The sequence below is a fragment of the Rhinoraja longicauda genome, chromosome 11 (assembly GCF_053455715.1).
Source record: "Rhinoraja longicauda isolate Sanriku21f chromosome 11, sRhiLon1.1, whole genome shotgun sequence".
Lineage (NCBI taxonomy): Eukaryota > Metazoa > Chordata > Chondrichthyes > Rajiformes > Arhynchobatidae > Rhinoraja > Rhinoraja longicauda.
Window position 1 is genome coordinate 13055631 of NC_135963.1, and position 19669 is coordinate 13075299.

General features: G+C 42.0%; 1 protein-coding gene across 3 annotated transcripts in view; it reads right to left on the reverse strand.

Annotated features, from left to right (window-relative positions):
* LOC144598302 (dihydropyrimidine dehydrogenase [NADP(+)]-like) overlaps positions 1-19669 on the reverse strand; it is a 658512-nt gene that overhangs the window by 418196 nt on the left and 220647 nt on the right. For all 3 annotated transcript variants that reach the window (XM_078408282.1, XM_078408283.1, XM_078408284.1), the window contains exon 4: positions 3602-3689. In XM_078408282.1, the coding sequence (XP_078264408.1) occupies positions 3602-3689 (88 nt within the window). The remainder of the gene's footprint in view (positions 1-3601; positions 3690-19669) is intronic.

The window sequence follows — 19669 nt, forward strand, 5'->3', positions numbered from 1 at the left end:
GAACGAGAATTGGAAGAGCAAATATGTAAGGAGATAGCAGATATTAGTAGTAAGCACAGAGTGGTGATTGTGGGTGATTTCAATTTTCCGTACATAGACTGGGAATCACATTCTGTTAAAGGACTGGAAGGTTTGGAGTTTGTAAAATGTGTGCAGGATAGTTTTTTGCAGCAATACGTAGAGGTACCTACCAGAGAAGGGGCAGTGTTGGACCTCCTGTTGGGAAATGAGACGGGTCAGGTGACGGAGGTATGTGTTGAGGAGCACTTTGGGTCTAGTGATCACAATGCCATTAGTTTCAATATAATTATGGAGAAGGTCAAATCTGGACCAAGGGTTGAGATTTTGGATTGGAGAAAGGCTAATTTTGAGGAGATGAGAAAGGATTTAAAAGGAGTGAAATGGGACTTTTTGTTTTATGAAAAGGATATAATAGAGAAATGGAGGATATTTAAAGGTGAAATTTTGAGAGTACAGAGTCTTTATGTCCCTGTTCGGTGGAAAGGAAAGAATAATAATTTGAAAGAGCCGTGGTTTTCCAGCGAAATTGGACACTTGGTTCGGAAAAAGAGGGAGATATACAATAAATATAAACGGCAGGGAGTAAATGAGGTTCTTGAGGAATATAAAGAATGTAAAAGGAATCTTAAGAAGGAAATTAGAAAATCGAAAAAAAGATATGAGGCTGCTTTGGCAAGTAATGTAAAAGTAAACCCCAAGGGGTTCTACAGATATGTCAATAGCAAAAGGATAGCGAGGGATAAAATTGGTCCATTAGAGAGTCAGAGTGGAAGCTATGTGCTGAGCCGGAAGAAATGGGGGAGATATTAAACAATTTCTTTTCTTCGGTATACACCGAGGAGAAGGATATTGAATTATGTGAGGTAAGCGAAACAAGTAGAGTAGTGATGGAAATTATGAGGATTAAAGAAGAGGAGGTACGGACACTTTTGAAAAATATAAAAGTGGATAAGTCTCCAGGTCCTGATAGGATATTCCCTAGGACATTGAGGGAAGTTAGTGCAGAAATAGCAGGGGCTATGACGGAAATATTTCAAACGTCATTAGAAACGGGGATGGTGCCGGAAGATTGGCGCATTGCGCATGTTGTGCCTTTGTTTAAAAAAGGTTCTAAAAGTAAACCTAGCAATTATAGACCTGTTAGTTTGACGTCTGTGGTGGGAAAATTAATGGAAAAGATACTTAGGGACAATATATATAATTATTTGGATAAACAAGGCCTGATTAGAAACAGTCAACATGGATTTGTGCCTGGAAGGTCATGTTTGACTAATCTTCTTGAATTTTTTGAAGAGGTTACCAGGGAAATTGATAAGGGCAAGGCTGTGGATGTTGTCTATATGGACTTCAGTAAGGCATTTGACAAGGTTCCACATGGAAGGTTAATTAAGAAGGTTAAATCGTTGGGTATTAATAGTGAGGTTGCAAGATGGATTCAACAATGGCTGAATGGGAGATACCAGAGGGTAATGGTTGACAATTGTATGTCAGGTTGGAGGCCAGTGTCTAGTGGAGTACCCCAAGGATCTGTGTTGGGTCCACTGTTGTTTGTCATTTACATTAATGATCTGGATGATGGTGTGGCAAATTGGATTAGTAAATATGCAGATGATACTAAGATAGGTGGTGTAGTTAATAATGAAGTAGAGTTTCAAAGTCTACAGAGAGACTTGGGCCTTTTGGAAGGGTGGGCTGAAAGATGGCAGATGGAGTTTAATGCTGATAAGTGTGAGGTGCTGCATTTTGGTAGGACAAATCAAAATAGGACGTACAGGGTAAATGGTAGAGAATTGAGGAATGCAGTGGAACAGAGGGATCTGGGAATAACTGTGCATTGTTCCCTGAAGGTGGAATCTCATGTGGATAGGGTGGTGAAGAAGGCGTTTGGCATGCTTGCCTTTATAAATCAGAGCATCGAATATAGAAGTTGGGATGTAATGTTAAAATTGTACAGGGCATTGGTGAGGCCGAATCTGGAGTATGGTGTGCAGTTCTGGTCGCCAAATTATAGGAAGGATGTCGACAAAATGGAGAGGGTACAGAGGAGATTTACTAGAATGTTGCCTGGGTTTCAGCACTTAAGCTACAGAGAGAGGTTGAACAGGTTGGGTCTTTATTCTTTGGAGCGTAGAAGGTTGAGGGGGGACTTGATAGAGGTTTTTAAAATTTTAAGAGGGACGGACAGAGTTGACGTGGGTAGGCTTTTCCCTTTGAGAGTGGGGAAGATTCCAACAAGGGGACATAGCTTTTGAATTGAGGGACAAAGGTTTAGGGGTAACATGAGGGGTAACTTCTTTACTCAGAGGGTGGTGGCTGTATGGAATGGGCTTCCGGTGGAAGTGGTGGAGGCAGGCTCGATTTTATTATTTAAGAGTAAATTGGATAGGTATATGGATAAGAGGGGATTAGAGGGTTATGGTCTGAGAGCAGGTAGATGAGACTAGGTCAGAGAGAGTGGTCGGCGTGGACTGGTAGGGCCGAACGGGCCTGTTTCCGTGCTGTAGTTGTTATATGGTTATATGGTTATAGTGCTAGTGTACGGGGATTGCGGGTCGGTGCAGACTTGGTGGGCCGAAGGGCCTGTTTCTGCACTGTATCTCTAATCTAAACTAAACTTATGAAAGAGAAAGATAGTAGGCTGGCTAGGTGACCGATGGGATAGTTGAGTATGACTGGTCTCGACCCGAAACATCACCCATTCCTTCTCTCCCAAGATGCAGCCCGACCTGCTGAGTTACTCCAGCATTTTGTGAATAAATACCTTCGATTTATACCAGCATCTGCAGTTATTTTCTTATAGAAACATAAAAAATAGGTGGAGGAGTAGGCCATTCGGCCCTTCAAGCCAGTACCACCATTCAATATGATCATGTCTGATCATCCAAAATCAGTACATCGTTCCTGCTTTTTACCCATACCCCTTGATTCCATTAACCCTGACCTAAATCTAACTCTCTCTTGAAAACATCCAGTGAATTGGCCTTCAATGCCTTCTGTGACAGAGAATTCCACAGATTCACAACTCTCTGAGTGAAAAAGTTTTTCCTCATCTCATTCTCTCATCTCATCTCATCTGCACCAAAGATCGACACAAAATGCTGGAGTAACACAACGGGCCGGGCAGCATCTCTGGAGGAAAGGAATAGGTGATGTTTTGGGGTTAAGACCTTTCTTCAGACTCCAAAGGTCCAGATGAGTTAGCAGCAGATGGAGTGAGGCAGATGCAGAGACGAGTGAAACATAAAGTGGAACATGAGTGAAACATTCATTGGCTTGGTATCAATGTAAAAATTGTCCCTGGCAATGTTAAGCGTGCGGGGATCGCTGGTCGACAGGAGCTCGATGGGCCGAAGGGGCCTGTTTCTGGCGCTGTATCTCTAAACTAAACTAAAAAAAAACGAAACTAAACAGAAATAAAATGGATGTGTTTGACCTGAGGTCTACCACCCTATTAGTAGTCCCCTGGCATCCAAACGTTAACCTCTTGAACTGGTTAGGCTGTTGCGGCTTTGCTTCAGAAATTTAATTTTGCTAGGCCTTACTTCATATCATTTATCCTTAAATGCCAGTCATTTCCTACCTTGTTTGCGATGCTGGTGATAAATGACTTTATGTCCAGATTAGTTGGGCAGCTCTTCTGACACGGAGCATCAGCACACTTCAGACATCTGGAAAGCAAAGTAATCCGGTCAAGAAACATCAATTACGAAAAATTGTCTGGATCCAGCAGTGATAAAAATGACCCCTCCCAGCGAACGAATGAGATGACGGAGTGAGTTTGCATTTCTGTGAAGCATGAAAAATCCCAATAAACCACTAATTTTACCTCGGCCTAAAATCATTTATATCTGGGACCATAGAAACATGGAAAAATAGGTGCAGGAATAGGGCATTCGGCCCATCGAGCCAGCACTGCCATTCAATATGATCATGGCTGATCATCCAAAATCAGTACCTCGTTCCTGCTTTTTCCCCCATATCCCTTGATTCTTTTAGCCCTGAGAGCTAAATCTAACTCTCTCTTGAAAACATCCAGTGAATTGGCCTCCACTACCATCTGTGGCAGAGATTTCCACAGATTCACAACTCTATGGATGAAAACGTTTTCCTCATCTCAGTCCTAAATGGCCTACCCCTTATTTTTAAACTGTGACTCCTGGTTCTGGACTCCCCCAACATCGGGAAGATTTTTCCTGCATCTAAAATAAGTAGATATCATTAGAAACAAAAAGAGCTCTAAAGTTACCACTTTCTATAAGGTCCTCTCTATATTCAAAATCATATTCGTAAACAATTACCAAATCATCTTCAATTCACATTCAGTGATAAATGTTAACAAAAAAAAATTTTTTTAATACAAAAATGACTTTAAATCTCTCTGCATATAAAATCCGAGTATATATTATATATTTGTTCATATGTCAAGAATTGCTCACTTTTGTATTTGAGAGGTGCTTTGTTAAAACCTAGAGTCATCCAGCACCGTAATCGTTGGCCCACTGAGTCCACACCAACAATCAGGCTGTCATTTAGAAGTCAGGCACTTACAACGTAAACTTTGCTAATCTCCACCAAAAGACTGCATTATGATATACTTGCATGACTGCCTTTCTGCGCTATTTCAGGGAACTAGTCACTGCTTAGATACGAGTTAATTTTTCTGAGATAGTAAAGGTAAAATAGTTTAAGTTCTTCCTATACCTTTGGGGGGTGCACAGTGGTGCAACGGTAGAGTTGCTGCCTTACTGTTCCATAGACCTGGATTCGATCCTGACTATGGGTGCTGTCTGTACAGAGTTTGTACGTTCTCCCTGTGACCACGTGGGTTTTCCCCGGGTGCTCCGGTTTCCTCCCACACTCCAAAGGCATACAGGGTTGTAGGTTCATTGGCTTTGGTAAAGATTGTAAATTATCCCTAGTGCGTAGGATAGTGCTAATGTACGAGGGTCACTGGACTCGGTGGGCCGATGGGCCTGTTTTTGTGCTGTGTCTCTCAACTAAACTAAACTAAACTATACACTTTTTAAAATCTACTCAATCTGGCTACATAAAATATTGATAATATATTCAGATTTAATCACTGGTTTGCCTTGGTATGCATGATGGAATCATAGAACTGTCACAATGTAGTTTATGTCATTTCTAGTAGTTACATTCTCCCACTCTTTCCCTTTGGGCCCGCGTGTTATTATCCCTTGTAGCTATCTAATTCCCTTTGCAGAACCTTGATTGATTCTGTTTCCACCAACCCGGCAGGCAGTAAGTTTCACATCATTAGGCTTCTTTACGCAAAAGCAAATTTCCTCACAGCCCCGGCACCTCCTGCTTTTAAATGTTCCTTGGCACTAGTCACCAATAGGTAAAGCTTCCTACTTTTTGTTGTGATATTGTAGGGACTAGTTTATTGTATCACAAGGACTGCTTTGTTTGCCTGTGTAGTAATGTGTTTATAAGGTAATGATGTGATTAGGTGGCCACTCTGGTTCCAGGTGGCCACGGAATAAACAGCCTGGAGTTGAGCTCCAGCATTGTAACCTTTTACATTCGTGTACTTGTGGTCCGTCCAGAGTCTCAACAAAGGTACAACAGGTACCGGACCACGAAGTACAACACTTTTTTTTTACCCCATCAAAACCTGCTGTGATATTGTGCATTTTGACCAGTCTCCCTGCAGTTCGCTTTGCACCCGGATCTTTTAATCCAATTTTCCAGCCAAAACCTTCCGTCCTGGAACCATCCCAGTGACGTCCTCCTGAGGCCCCCCAGTACCTTCAAATCCTCCTTTCATGAAGCTTAAATCTCAACTCTCAGTTTGTGTACCCTGGACCCCCATTTACGAAGCTCGGGCCTCTTTTCATTGTTCTGTCTGGGACATATTACAATACAACACTCTTGACTCTTTAGTCTTATGTTTCAGTGTCCACTGTCTAAAGAAGGGTCTCGACCCGAAACGTCACCCATTCCTTCTCTCCTGAGATGCTGCCTGACCTGCTGAGTTACTCCAGCATTTTGTGAATAAATATCTTCGATTTGTATCAGCATCTGCAGTTATTGTCTTATACTGTCTAAAGGTGCTCTGCCGATTTCAAAGACATATGCACAGGTTCACCCACCTCCCTCTGTTCCAGCACAACCAGTATAACTGTGCTATTCCTCTATTTTTCTTTGTCTTTCCTCATTATTTCTGCTTCATTGTAACATTTTGTACTTCCTCAAAGTAAATTTAAGGTCACAAGGTTATAAGTGATAGGAGCAGAATTAGGCCATTTGGCCCATCAAGTCTACTCCGCCATTCAATCATGGCTGATCAATATCTCCCTCCTAATCCCGTTCTCCTACCTTCTCCCCATAACCCTTGACACCCATACTAATCAAGAATCTGTCTATCTATCTCGGCCTTAAAATTGTCCATTGACTTGGCCTCCGAATTCCACAGACTCAGGACCCTCTGACTAAAGAAATTCCTCCTCATCTCCTTCCTAAAGGAACGTCCTTTAATTCTGAGGCCACGACCTTTGGGCATTTTGAAATGTTTCCCTTTCTTCATTTTTGACATAAATTAGTTAAAAAACTGTACAAAAACTATTCATTCTTATAATTGCAACTCATCCTAAATTAACCAACCCTTCCCTATTGAAGCACAACCTGCCTCAGTCATTTGTACACTTAGGACTTAGTTTTATACAATAATGACAGTTCCACGCACTTGATTTTTAGTCCCTTGAGGTTAGAAAGTTAAGGACGATCTAATTGAGTTCCTTTAGAATGAGCTAAAGGATAGAGAGATTGGCAGGATCCTCTGGTGGCTATACTTAAAAGCGAGCAAACAAAATCTTAAAGTTCAATCTAGGTTATTCATGAGTGAAATTGAGAATGATTTTCTCTACCTGGTTTAGTAGAACTCTAGAACTGTCTCATAATGCGATAGAGAATTGACATTTTCAGGACTGTTATTGTTACAACGCAAGAGTGTCAAGGGACACAGATTAAAGCCAGTAGACAATAGACAATAGGTGCAGTAGGAGGCCATTCGGCCCTTCGAGCCAGTGAATGAATTGAATTTCAAATCACTCATGAACTAACTCGAAGGCAGAAGAAGCTTGAATGTTGGTGACTAGACTTCTTCAACTCCCCCTCCCACTCCCAGTCTGACCTTTCTGTCATGGGCCTCCTCCATTGTCATAGTGAGGCCCACCGCAAATTGGAGGAACAGCACCTCATATTTTGCTTGGGCAGCTTACACCCCAGCGGTATGAACATTGATTTCTCTAACTTCAGATAGTCCCTTTGTCCCTCTCTTTTCCCATCTCCCTTCCCAGTTCTCCCACTGTCTTCCTGTCTCCAACTACATCCTATCTTTGTCCCGCCCCCTCCCCTGACATCAGTCTGAAGAAGGGTCTCGACCCGAAACGTCACCCATTCCTTCTCTCCTGAGATGCTGCCTGACCCGCTGAGTTACTCCAGCATTTTGTGATACCTTCTTTTCTTTCCATGTTCGTAGAATTAGACTTGATTGCTACAAAAGATTAGTTTAGTTTAGATCAGAGATACAGTGTGCGAACAGGACCCATGTCCCACCGAGTCCACGCCGACCAGCAATCCCCATACTATCCTGCACACAAGGGACAATTTACAATATTCACCAAAGCCAATTAACCTACAAACCTGTACGTCTTTGGAGTGTGGGTGGAAACCGGAGCACCCGATGAAAACCCACGCAGTCATGGGGAGAACGTATGAACTCTGTGCAGACAGAACCCGTAGTCAGGATCGAACCAGGGTCTCTGGCACTGTCAGGCAGTGACCCTACCGCTGCACGCCCCCTGTAAATAGGTTCCGCAGAATTCAAACACCCAGCAGCTATCAACGTATGAATTCAGAGCACCACTCATTTAAGCCTAAACGACATATTTGCACATATTGTATTTCACAACAGAATAAACATATTTCCTCCCATTAGCATACACTTGCTAAAAGATTTCTCCCCTTTTTTTGGTATGTAATGTAGGGCATTAAATTCTGTCTCCAAAATTATTCCATTGAATCTCTAGGCAAAAGCACCTCGGGATGATGTGCATACTAATTTAAATATTGACATATTAAACAAGTTCAAATTTAGTCTGCTGGTATGAATGTGGCATTTATGCCTAATAAATATTCAGACTTTGTATCACGACTAGTTAATTGAATTTTCTTTCTCAGTAGCACAATTTGTGTTTGTAATTAATATGTTGGAATTTTGTGCACTGCTATTAATATTTCACAAACAGACGGAGCACTTAAGTGAAATGCCGCTCTGAGTAGAGGGATCGGCATCTTCTGTCCTCTACGAGAAAACGGACCGTGAAGATGAAGTGATCGTTTGCAGTGAAGAAGCAAAGGTTATTGGAGAGAGACTGTAAGTTTTATCGAAGGGAAAGCTGGTGTAAGAACTGCCCCCTGCATTGTTTGATAGAATGGCAGTGAGTTTAATGCATGCGGCATTATTAACCATATGCATTATTAACCAACAACATGGTGTGATGGAATTATCCCTAAGCACTGTGAACTTCCACAACTTGGTGGACTATTCACCCTCTCTCTTCCCTAGCCTAGCTAAAACAGGAATGTTTTGACCTTTCATGAGGTTAATAAACCTACAGCAATTATACATTAAATGACAATTATACGTAACGTCAGAATGTTAGAACTGATACAGGTGAGTGCCACTTATTGAAATATTGATGGCACAATTTATATTTGGCAATGGCTCTCAATCTTGCAAACTCAGGAAGAACACATTTGAAATGGTTGAGTTGCAAATCCTACCTGATTTGACTTTAATTCAGTGTTTTTACTCTCTCATTGCTCTGCTTCCTCCTGTAATCCAATCTAACTGTGGTCCCTTCAGACATTGAGCCTGAAGTGCCCAGTCAACTTCACACTTCCAGCAACGCAACATGTTTCTCTTTTTAAAAAAAATCAAAATAAACTTTATTCGGTGTAAAAAATAGATACAAAACAGGTACTGTGTAAAAAATTCTTTCCGACATTTTCGGAGGCTACACATACATTCAATGCTTATTGATTGTGGACGATCAGCCTTGATCACAATGAATGGCGGTGCCGGCTCTAATGCATCGTAACGTAGTGTTTTCACCATATTAACTGACCCCCTCTCCTCTCTTGTGGCCCCCGCTAGGGTGAAATCCTATTTAAGGGGCGTCTTCACCACACTCTGCCCCGTAATGTCCAGCAGCAGAAGGACCCGAGACTGTCGCCCTCTCCCACAGAGCCTTGGAGTTGGCTGCACCAAGCTTCAAGGAGGACAAGGAAGGAAGTCTGACCAACTGGAGTGGCTTCTGCCAAATTCCAGGCCAATGTATGGTTTTATTACTTCTATCACTTCTCACTCCAGGTGATTTCTTGCAACAAACTTTATGTTCTGTCAAAAGATAGTGATCTCAGCTTGTTTGCTGCTTTAGGTTATTTGCACAGGTTGCAGTCAAGATGAAAGCTTCATTTCACAACCACAGAATCCTTTGTCTCAAAACTTAAATCGAACTGAATTGATTTGGTGAAAGTTGGCTCTCAAAGCTCTGCCGGACTCTCTTGTAGGCAGTCCATTGAGGGTGATGAGCTTCAGTGAGTTCTTGTTCACTGATGAGACCACCAAAGGTTCCAGAGGCTGCCTAATGGCACAGTAGTTGTAGAATCACAACATCGTGCAGCAGGAAAACAGGACCCTTGGTCCAATTCGATCCAGGCCGATCAAGATGTCCATCAAAGCTAAACCCATTTGCCAGCGTTTACCCAAATCCTCCCTATGCATACACCTGAGAGCTCCAGGCCACTGCACTGGTTTTGAACCTGAGCTAAGGTGCTGTTTACAAGGATCAGCCCCTTCTCCCCAAGACTGCGTAAGTGATCCAGTGATCCAGTTTTCTGCCTCATCCCTATGATATGCTCGTGAGCCAATAATCTATAAATTTACCCTTTGGCGTAGGCGAATGAACTACAAATTTACCCTTTGGCCAAAAAGAATCAAAGAGGAATAGATGGAGATGCTGGAGGAATAGAGAGGAAGCTCTGCATTCTCTGAATGCATTCAAGAGAGAGCTGGATAAAGCTCTTAAGGATAGCGGAGTCAGGGGATATGGGGAGAAGGCAGGAACGGGGTACTGATTGAGAATGATCAGCCATGATCACATTGAATGGCGGTGCTGGCTCAAAGGGCCGAATGGCCTCCTCCTGCACCTATTGTCTATTGTCTATTGAAGCTGCAGGACAGCTTAAAGGGTGGTGGGTGAATGGAACAAGCTGCCAGAGGAAGTAGTTGAGGCTGGGGCTATCCCATTGTTTAAGAAACGGTTAGACAGGTACATGGATAGGACAGGTTTGGAGGTATATGGATCAAACGTAGGCAAGTGGGACTAGTGTAGCTGGGGCATTGTTGGCCAGTGTGGGCAAGTTGGACTGAAGGGCCTGTTTCCACACTGTGTCACTCTATGACTCTATAATGAGGAGAGAGGGAGTGAGACTGACAGGATTGCTCAGCGGGAAGTTTGCATAGGCATATTGCAAACCAAATTACCAGTAATAGCATGAAGGACAAATTACTGAAGTATATAAGAGATAATTTACTGGATTAATCTGTTGAAAAACCAATGAAGGAACGGACTATTTTAGACCTAGTAAAATGTAGTGACAAAGAGTTATTTGATAAAGGCTCCTTTAGAGAACAACGACCCTAATGTGACAGAATATTATATCGAGATTGTTAGTTATTTGGTTCAGTCAGAAGCCAGGATATTACATCTGAGTAAAGTAAATTGTGAAAGCAGGAGTTGCTATTGTGGATTGGGAAACAACATTAAACGGCATGAAAGCAAAAATATGGCTCACTGTCAAAGAATTAGCACATAGTATATATAGTGTGTGTGTGTGTGTGTGTGTGTGTGTGTGTGTGTGTGTGTGTGTGTGTGTGTGTGTGTGTGTGTGTGTGTGTGTGTGTGTGTGTGTGTGTGTGTGTGTGTGTGTGTGTGTGTGTGTGTGTGTGTGTGTGTGTGTACTATGTGCTAATTCTTTGATAGTAAGCCATAATTTTGCTTTGATGCCAGTTATATATTGTTCATTGTTTATATATATATATTGTTCATTATATATATATATGACAGAATATTATATTGATATTGTTATATATATATATATATATATATATATATATATATATATATATATATATATATATATATATATATCAAGTCAAGTCAAGTCAATTTGTCACATACACATACACGATGTGCAGTGAAATGAAAGTGGCAATGCCTGCGGATTGTGCACAAAAACGAATTACAGTTACAGCATATAAATAAAGTTAATAAAGTTAATATAGAGAAGACAAAATTTAGTCCCTGGAGTTATAAAAGTTAACAGTCCTGATGGCCTGTGGGAAGAAACTCCATCTCATCCTCTCTGTTTTCACAGCGTGACAGCGGAGGCGTTTGCCTGACCGTAGCATCTGGAACAGTCCGTTGCTGGGGAGGCAGGGGTCCCTCATAATCTTGCTTGCTCTGGATCTGCACCTCCTGATGTATAGGTCCTGCAGGGGGGGGCGAGTGTATTTCTGCCGAACGCACTACTCTCTGCAGGGCCATCCTGTCCTGGGCAGAGCTGTTCCCAAACCAGACTGTAATTTTGCCGGACAGGATGCTCTCTACAGCCCCAGAGTAGAAGCAATGAAGGATCCTCAGAGACACTCTGAATTTCCTCAGCTGTCTAAGGTGGTAAAGGTGCTGCTTTGCCTTACCCACCAGTGCGGCAATGTGCGTTATATATATATATGTATGTATATATGTATATAACAATATCAATATAATATTCTGTCATATTAGGATCATTGTTCCCTCAAGAAGCCTTACTACCAGTTTATCAATTAACTCTTTGTCATTGTGTTTACTAGATCTAAAATAGTCTAAATCTAAAATAAAACATTAAAAACATATACACACATGCACACACACACACACACACATATATATGTGTGAAAGTATATATATACTTTCAGGCAAAACAAATCCCACAGGTTTTGACAGTCCATCATGGTTGTCAGAAGTAGTTAAAAACAGTATGAGATCAAAGAGAAAGGCTTACAATGTTGTTAGGAAAAAACAAAGCCTGAGAATTGAGAAAATGTTAGAATTCAGCAAAGGAGAACAAGGGCATCAAAAAGTAAATGGAAAGCAGAATACTCGGCTGGCATGAAACAAAAACCGATGTCAAATCTTCAAAAGATGATCATAAAGGAACAGCTCAAATTATCTGAATTTAACGTGGGTCCCTTACAGATTAAATCAGGAATCAAGGATTATGTAAACAGAGATAAGTTAAACACATATTTTGTGCGTATCTTATGAAAAGAAACATCAGGAAATCTCCTGGAAATAGAGGATGCCGGTCTATGCTGAACAAAGAACTAAAATAAAATCAATGAAAGTTGGTACAGGAGATATAAATAAGAATAAACCCCCAGGTTATCCCTCCATCCACAAAAATTGAAAGAGGATACATCAGTTGCGTTGGTCTCTGCCAATATTTTGCAGATTCGGGAACAAATTATAGAACAGCAAATGTCATCCTGTTGGGAGGAGGAGTGAAATTCAAAAATTATTAAAGCCCCGTTAGCCTGACATTAAAACAAGGCAAAAGGGTTGCATCAACAGGATTAAGCAGAGTCAACATGAATGTATGAAAGGGAAATCATGTTTGACAAAACTGTCAGAGTGTTTTAAGGCTGTAACTAACAAAACAGGCGAGGACAACGAGCTGATTTAGTATGAAGGAAGAAAATGCAGATGGTGGTTTGATAGCCAAAAAGCCGGAGCAACTCAACAGGTCAGGCAGCATCTCTGGAGAAAGGGAATAGGTGACGTCTCCGGTCGAGACCCTTCTTCACAATGGTCCATTGTGGGTTCTTTGGCCATTGGTGCCGTCTGCTTTGTTCTGTAGCTTTTCCTACCTCCAGTTTCCCTCTCCCCTGACTCTCAGTCTGAAGAAGAGTGTGCCAAAGTCAATTTTTGCACGAGCAATTATCCTGTGACAATCCATGAGTGGAGAAATAGTTTCATGGATACGAGTTCAACTGTTTCTCAATACAGTATACACAGAAAACTGGGAAGGAACTGCAGATGCTGGTTTAAACCGAAGATAGACACAAGAAGCTGGAGTAACCCAGCGGGTCAGACAGCATCTCTGGAGAAAAGGAATAGGTGACGTTTCATGTCAAGACCTTTCAGACTGAAATAGTGCCTCAACCCAAAACGTCACCTATTCCTATTCCCCAGAGATGCTGTCTGACCTGCTGAGTTACTCCAGTTTTCTGGGTCTATAGGCAGAAAACTGACTTGTTTCAGAGCACCAGGCAAGATTAGAAAGAAAGGGATTTTCCAGTGCTGCGACTCAGAGGGGAAATTGTATCCAAAATCCTACGCTGAGCCATACCACCTGTTACAATTTAATAGCAGGCAATGCTAAATAAGACTGCTGAATAAGAGTTGAACAGAGGTGTTTTTTTTGGCGTTTCTATTTTTCCACAATAAATCACGAGCCACTGTGGTTTACACACACCAGATGGTAAAGGGTGACATCTGTGCAGCTCAAGAGTACACTTTTAGGTAAGCCAGATTTTAAAGTCTTCCCCTCGAGAGAATATGCATTCCCTGGAAACCTCATTAAAGGTTGCTTCCTCCACCGCTCAAACAATGGAAGACTCAAAACACGCAGGAAACTCGGCATGTCTCCAACAACTGTTACCACTTTCTATAGATGCACTATAGAAAGCATCCTGTCCGGATGTATCCCAAGACCCAAAGAAGTGGATGCAGAGAGTGAATGCAGCCCAGTCCATCATGGAGACCAGTCTTCTCCCATCGACTCCATCTACACTTCTCGCTGCCTCGGGAAAGAAGCCCACTTAATCACGGAGCACTCACAACCCAATCATTCTCTCTTCTCCCCTCTCCAGTGGGCAGATGACACAAAATATTGAAAGCGCGTACTTTCAGATGTAGGAACAACTTCTTCCCCGCTGTTATCAACTGCTTGAACAGATCTCTCATTGGCAAGGCATACATTCCCAATCTCCCATGTAGCAGCCCTCGCACTTTCCATCTGCACTTTCTCTGTAGCTGTAACATTATATTCTCCACTCTGTCTTCATTTTCTTTTGCACTACCTTTAGTACTCATATATGATTTGATCGTTCTCATGTGTGGTATGATTTGCTTGGATAGCATGCAAAACTATGTTAGTGTAAGAAAATAACTGCAGATGCTGGTACAAATCGAAGGTATTTATTTCACAAAATGCTGGAGTAACTCAGCAGGTCAGGCAGCATCTCAGGAGAGAAGGAATGGGTGACGTTTCGGGTCGAGACCCTTCTTCAGTCTGAAGAAGGGTCTCGACCCGAAACGTCACCCATTCCTTCTCTCCTGAGATGCTGCCTGACCTGCTGAGTTACTCCAGCATTTTGTGAAATGCAAAACTATGTTTCTCATTGTAACTCTATACTGGTGATAATAATAAGCCAAACGAAACCAATATTAGACTATTCTTAAAGAGAAATAATGTCTAGGAGAAACATTTTATTAGTCGCATCTCCCACCTCATTTCTTTCACCAAACAACAAAATCACATTTATTTTCAAAATACACGTAAAATACACGTCTAATCAACACAGAAACCATTCAGTCGTGCTTCTTATCAGCAGGATGCTATTAAAACAAACCATTTTTCTGTATTTTAGACCATGTAGATTAGGCACATCTCAAACTACAGGTATAAACATGCAGAGGTCCCACAAGGACATAAAAACCCTTAGGGTTTAGGTTTATTATTATCACGTGTAATGAGGTACAGTGAAAAGCTTTGTTTAACATGCTTTCCGACAATACTATACCTGGATATGATCAAGTCAAACTCAAGTACAATAGTTAAAGCAAAGTGGAAGATACAGATTGTGGAATATAGTCCCCAGCATTATAGCATTTCAGTTCCAGAAAGATGCTGATTTCATAGTAAATCACTTTAGACTACACAGATTCAGTGCGGAAAAAGGCCCTTCGGCCCACAGAGTCCGTGCCGACCAGCAATCGCCCCGTACACTACCACTATCCTACACACTAGCAACAATTTAAAATTTCACCGAAGCTAATTAACCTACAAACCTGTACGTCTTTAGAATGTGGAAGGAAACCGGAGCACCTGGAGAAAACCCACGAGGTCACCGGGAGAACGTACAAGCTCCGTACAGACAGCACCTGTAGCCAGGATCGAACCCGGCTCTCTGGTGCTTTTTAGGTGTCATCTCAACCTCTGCGCCACTGTGCCACCCACAAATGAAGCGGATGTCTTTGGTTCGACAGCTCAAATATAACTGCTTGAGATCCTGGTAGAGAAACAGAATCAATTTGGGTTGAGCCGAGAATTGGGAAAGGGCAGACAATGTCTGTAGAAGATATTTATAGATCACCAGAAAGTAGAAATAAGGGACTATAAGCATCAATCCTGAAATTAGAGGAGAGTGCAACGTGATAATACAATAATGTGGCACACTAACACACATGGAATGAGCAAATCAAATGTGCTATAATAAAATAGAAGATGAACTTATAGAATGTATACATGTAGAAAAATAACTGCAGATGCTGGTACAAATCGAAGGTAGACACAAAATGCTGGAGTAACTCAGCGGGTCAGGCAGCATCTCTGGAGAGAAGGAATGGGTGACAATTCGGGTCGAGGCCCTTGCTATTGAGGGCGTGCAGCGTAGGTTCACTAGGTTAATTCCCGGAATGGCGGGACTGTCGTATGTTGAAAGGCTGGAGCAATTAGGCTTGTATACACTGGAATTTAGAAGGATGAGGGGGGATCTTATTGAAACATATAAGATAATTAGGGGATTGGACACATTAGAGGCAGGAAACATGTTCCCAATGTTGGGGGAGTCCAGAACAAGGGGCCACAGTTTAAGAATAAGGGGTAGGCCATTTAGAACGGAGATGAGGAAGAACTTTTTCAGTCAGAGAGTGGTGAAGGTGTGGAATTCTCTGCCTCAGAAGGCAGTGGAGGCCAGTTCGTTGGATGCTTTCAAGAGAGAGCTGGATAGAGCTCTTAAGGATAGCGGAGTGAGGGGGTATGGGGAGAAGGCAGGAACGGGGTACTGATTGAGAGTGATCAGCCATGATCGCATTGAATGGCGGTGCTGGCTCGAAGGGCTGAATGGCCTACTCCTGCACCTATTGTCTATTGTATATTGAAACGTCACCCATTCCTTCTCTCCAGAGATGCTGCCTGACCCGCTGAGTTACTCCAGCATTTTGTGATACCTTCGAATGTATACATGTTGCTTTTCTAGATCAATATGTTGAAGAACCAATGAGTCAAATAGCTATTTAAGATCTCACTTTAGGTAAGGAGAAAGGGTTAATTAACAACCATGTTTTCAAGAGGCTTTTGTGGGAGAGTGACCATAATGTGATAGAATTTGACGTTTGATTTGAAACTCGAGTCTTAAATCTAAACAAAGGAAACTATGGAACAATGGAAGGAGCATAGTTGATTAGGAAAATGCTTTGAAAGATACAACAGTGGACAAACAATAGTTACCATTTAAAGACATAATGCATGAGTTGCAAAAATAACTTTAAGGCACAAAAACCCAAGGAGGAATTGATTTATCTGTGGCTGACAAGGGAAATTAAGAAAAGTAATAAATCAAAGAAAGAGGTTTATAAAGTTGTCAGAGATAGCAGTTAGCTGAGGGTTGGGAGGACTTTTAGAAGTCAGCAAAGGAACAAAAAACAAGAAATTGATAAACAAAGGAAAGATAGAATATGGGATTAAGATAATGGGGACATACAAAAACAGGCAGTAAGTGCTATATAAAAAGGAGAAAATGAACAAGAGAAAATACACCCTCCCTCACAGAAACAGAAGAATTTATTGTGGGAAATAGGAAATGGAATAGGATTTAAACAATTTATTTGTGTCTGTCTTTGTGAAAGAGGTGGTTTGAAGATAATGGATCCTCTTCTTTATCTTGTGTAAGAAAGAACTGCAGATGCTGGTTTAAATCAAAGGTAGACAGAAAAAACTGGAGTATCTCAGCAGGACAGGCAGCATCTCTGGAGAGAAGGTATGGATGACGTTTCGGGTCGAGACCCTTCTTCAGTCTCTCTTCATTATCTTACCATATTCCAGGGTTGTGCAAATTCTGGAATTATTCCTGTGGATTGGATGGCTGCTATTAATTCAGGAAGGACAGAGAGAGAAAAATGGGAACGATTGACTTGTTAGCCAAACATCAGAGGGAGGGAAAATATTGGGACCTATAATGCAAGGGATAAAACAGAACACTGTAAAATAGTAATACTATAGAGCAGAGTCCACAAAGATGGTTTGACCAATCTATTGGAGTTCTTTCAGGATGTGACGAGTAGAATAGATAAGAGGGAACCATTGTATTTTGATTTTTAGAAGAATTTTGACATTTTTCACACATAGGAGATTGATCAGTGTAATTAAAGCACAGAATTTGGCGTTATGTACACACATGGATTGCAATTCATCACAGTTGGAGTAAACAGATTGTTTTCATATTAGTAGGATGTGACCTCGATCGATCAGCCATGATTGAATGGCGGAGTAGACTTGATGGGCCGAATTCTACTCCTATTCCTTATGATCTTATGACCTATGGGGTACAGCAGAGAATGTGTCTGGGACACAGCTGTACATAACCTAGAAGAATTTCCCCAGTGTGGGACAAATAAAGGAATATATATATATATATGAATGATTTTTTTACAGATGACCCCAAGTTAAGAAAAAATGGGAGATTTTGCATTTTTGTGAAGTCAAACCAGGGCAACAACTTCACGGTGAATGGTAGGCTCCTGGGGAATGCAGTAGACCTGAGGGACCAAGGAGTATGAGTACATAGTTCCTTGAAAATGGCTTTGCAAGTAGATAGGGTGGTGAGGAAGGCTTTTAGCACACTGGCCATCATCAGAGAGGGAGGCAAGTAAAGAAGCTGGGACGCCATGTTACAGTGGTTCAAGACCTATACACCCTGCTGTAGGAAATAAGTAATTAAGCGAGAAAGAGTGAAGGACAGATTCAGGAGGATATTGCCTGCACTCGAGGGCCTGAGCTCTAGGAAGATTCTGGGCAGGCTCAGACTTTATTCCTTGAATTCTTTATTCCTTGCATTTCAAAGAACTAAGCTACAGCAGGTGATGAGGAAAAGGGTTAGTAGGAATCTGAGAGGTAACCTTTTCACGGAAAGGGTGGTGGGTACATGGAACAAGCTGCCGGAGGAGGTCGTTGAGACAGGGACTATCCCAACATTTAATAAACAGTTAGGCAGGTACATAGATAGGACAGGTTTGGAGGGATACTGGCAGGTGGGACTAGTGTAGCTGGGACATGTTGGCCGGTGTGGGCAAGTTATAAGATCATGTGATAGGAGAAGAATTAGGCCATTTGGCCCATCAAGTCTACTCCGCCATTAAATCATGGCTGATCTATCTCTTCCTCCTGACCCCATTCTCCTGCCTTCTCCCTCTCTGATACCCATGCTGATCAAGAATCTATCTGTCTCTGGGCTGAAGTTGGGCCAAAGGCCGTGTTTTCACATTGTATCACTGTATGACTCGATACAGCAGTTAAACAACTAAAACGCTCAATCTATAATAACTTCATATCTATATACTAAAACTCTCGTTTGTTTGTTCCTGAACTACAGCCAAAACAGTACACGATAGCGCAACAATTTTAGGCCCACCTTACTTACCGTCGTCCCTTTGGTGCTAATGGAAGGCGTTTCATTGAAATCGGTGTTATATTTTTTAAGTTATTCATATTTTAAAGTTTAAATCTATCTCCTAGGGAGGGAGGGAGGGAGGGAGGAAGGGAGGGAGGATGGGAGGGAGGGAGGATGGGAGGGAGGGAGGGAGGGAGGGGGTGGAAGGAGGTGGGGAGGGAGGGAGGGGGGAGGATAAGGGGGGTTGAGGGGGATGGAGTGGGGGGAGGGGGAGGGGGAGGGAGGGAGGGAGGGAGGGGGAGGAGGGAAGGAGGGAGGGGAGGGGAGGGGAGGGGGAGGGGAGGGGGAGGGGAGGGGAGGGGGAGGGGAGGAGGAGGAAGAGGGGAGGGGGGAGGAGAGGGCGCTTGCACCAATGCAGGAGAGGTTTGGGCCCATCGGGTCCACTTGGTCTAGTATACCACTATTTCCTTACTTTCCTTAATTTATAAAAGCCCACCGTTGCAATGTGCATCAGTGACGCAAGATAAGAATGTAATCTCAATTCAACAGGAGTAAAATTCTATAAAATTGATCAATTCTTAAATGGTGTGGGGAAGGCAAAGATGGATTATAACAGGTTTTGTACTGAGAGAGAGAGAAGATATTGATTATAAAATACTACAAACACCAAGAAGGAAATGCAGGGATAAGGTTTGGACATGAACAACACAAATGATCATTGGCTTATTTTGGTAAATTACTGAAGCTGGAATGGGTATTAGCATTTCAAATGATTCTTGTAGAACGTTATAATTTTGGTGATGCACAAAAACTATAAACTATAAAATATAAAATAGACAATGCATG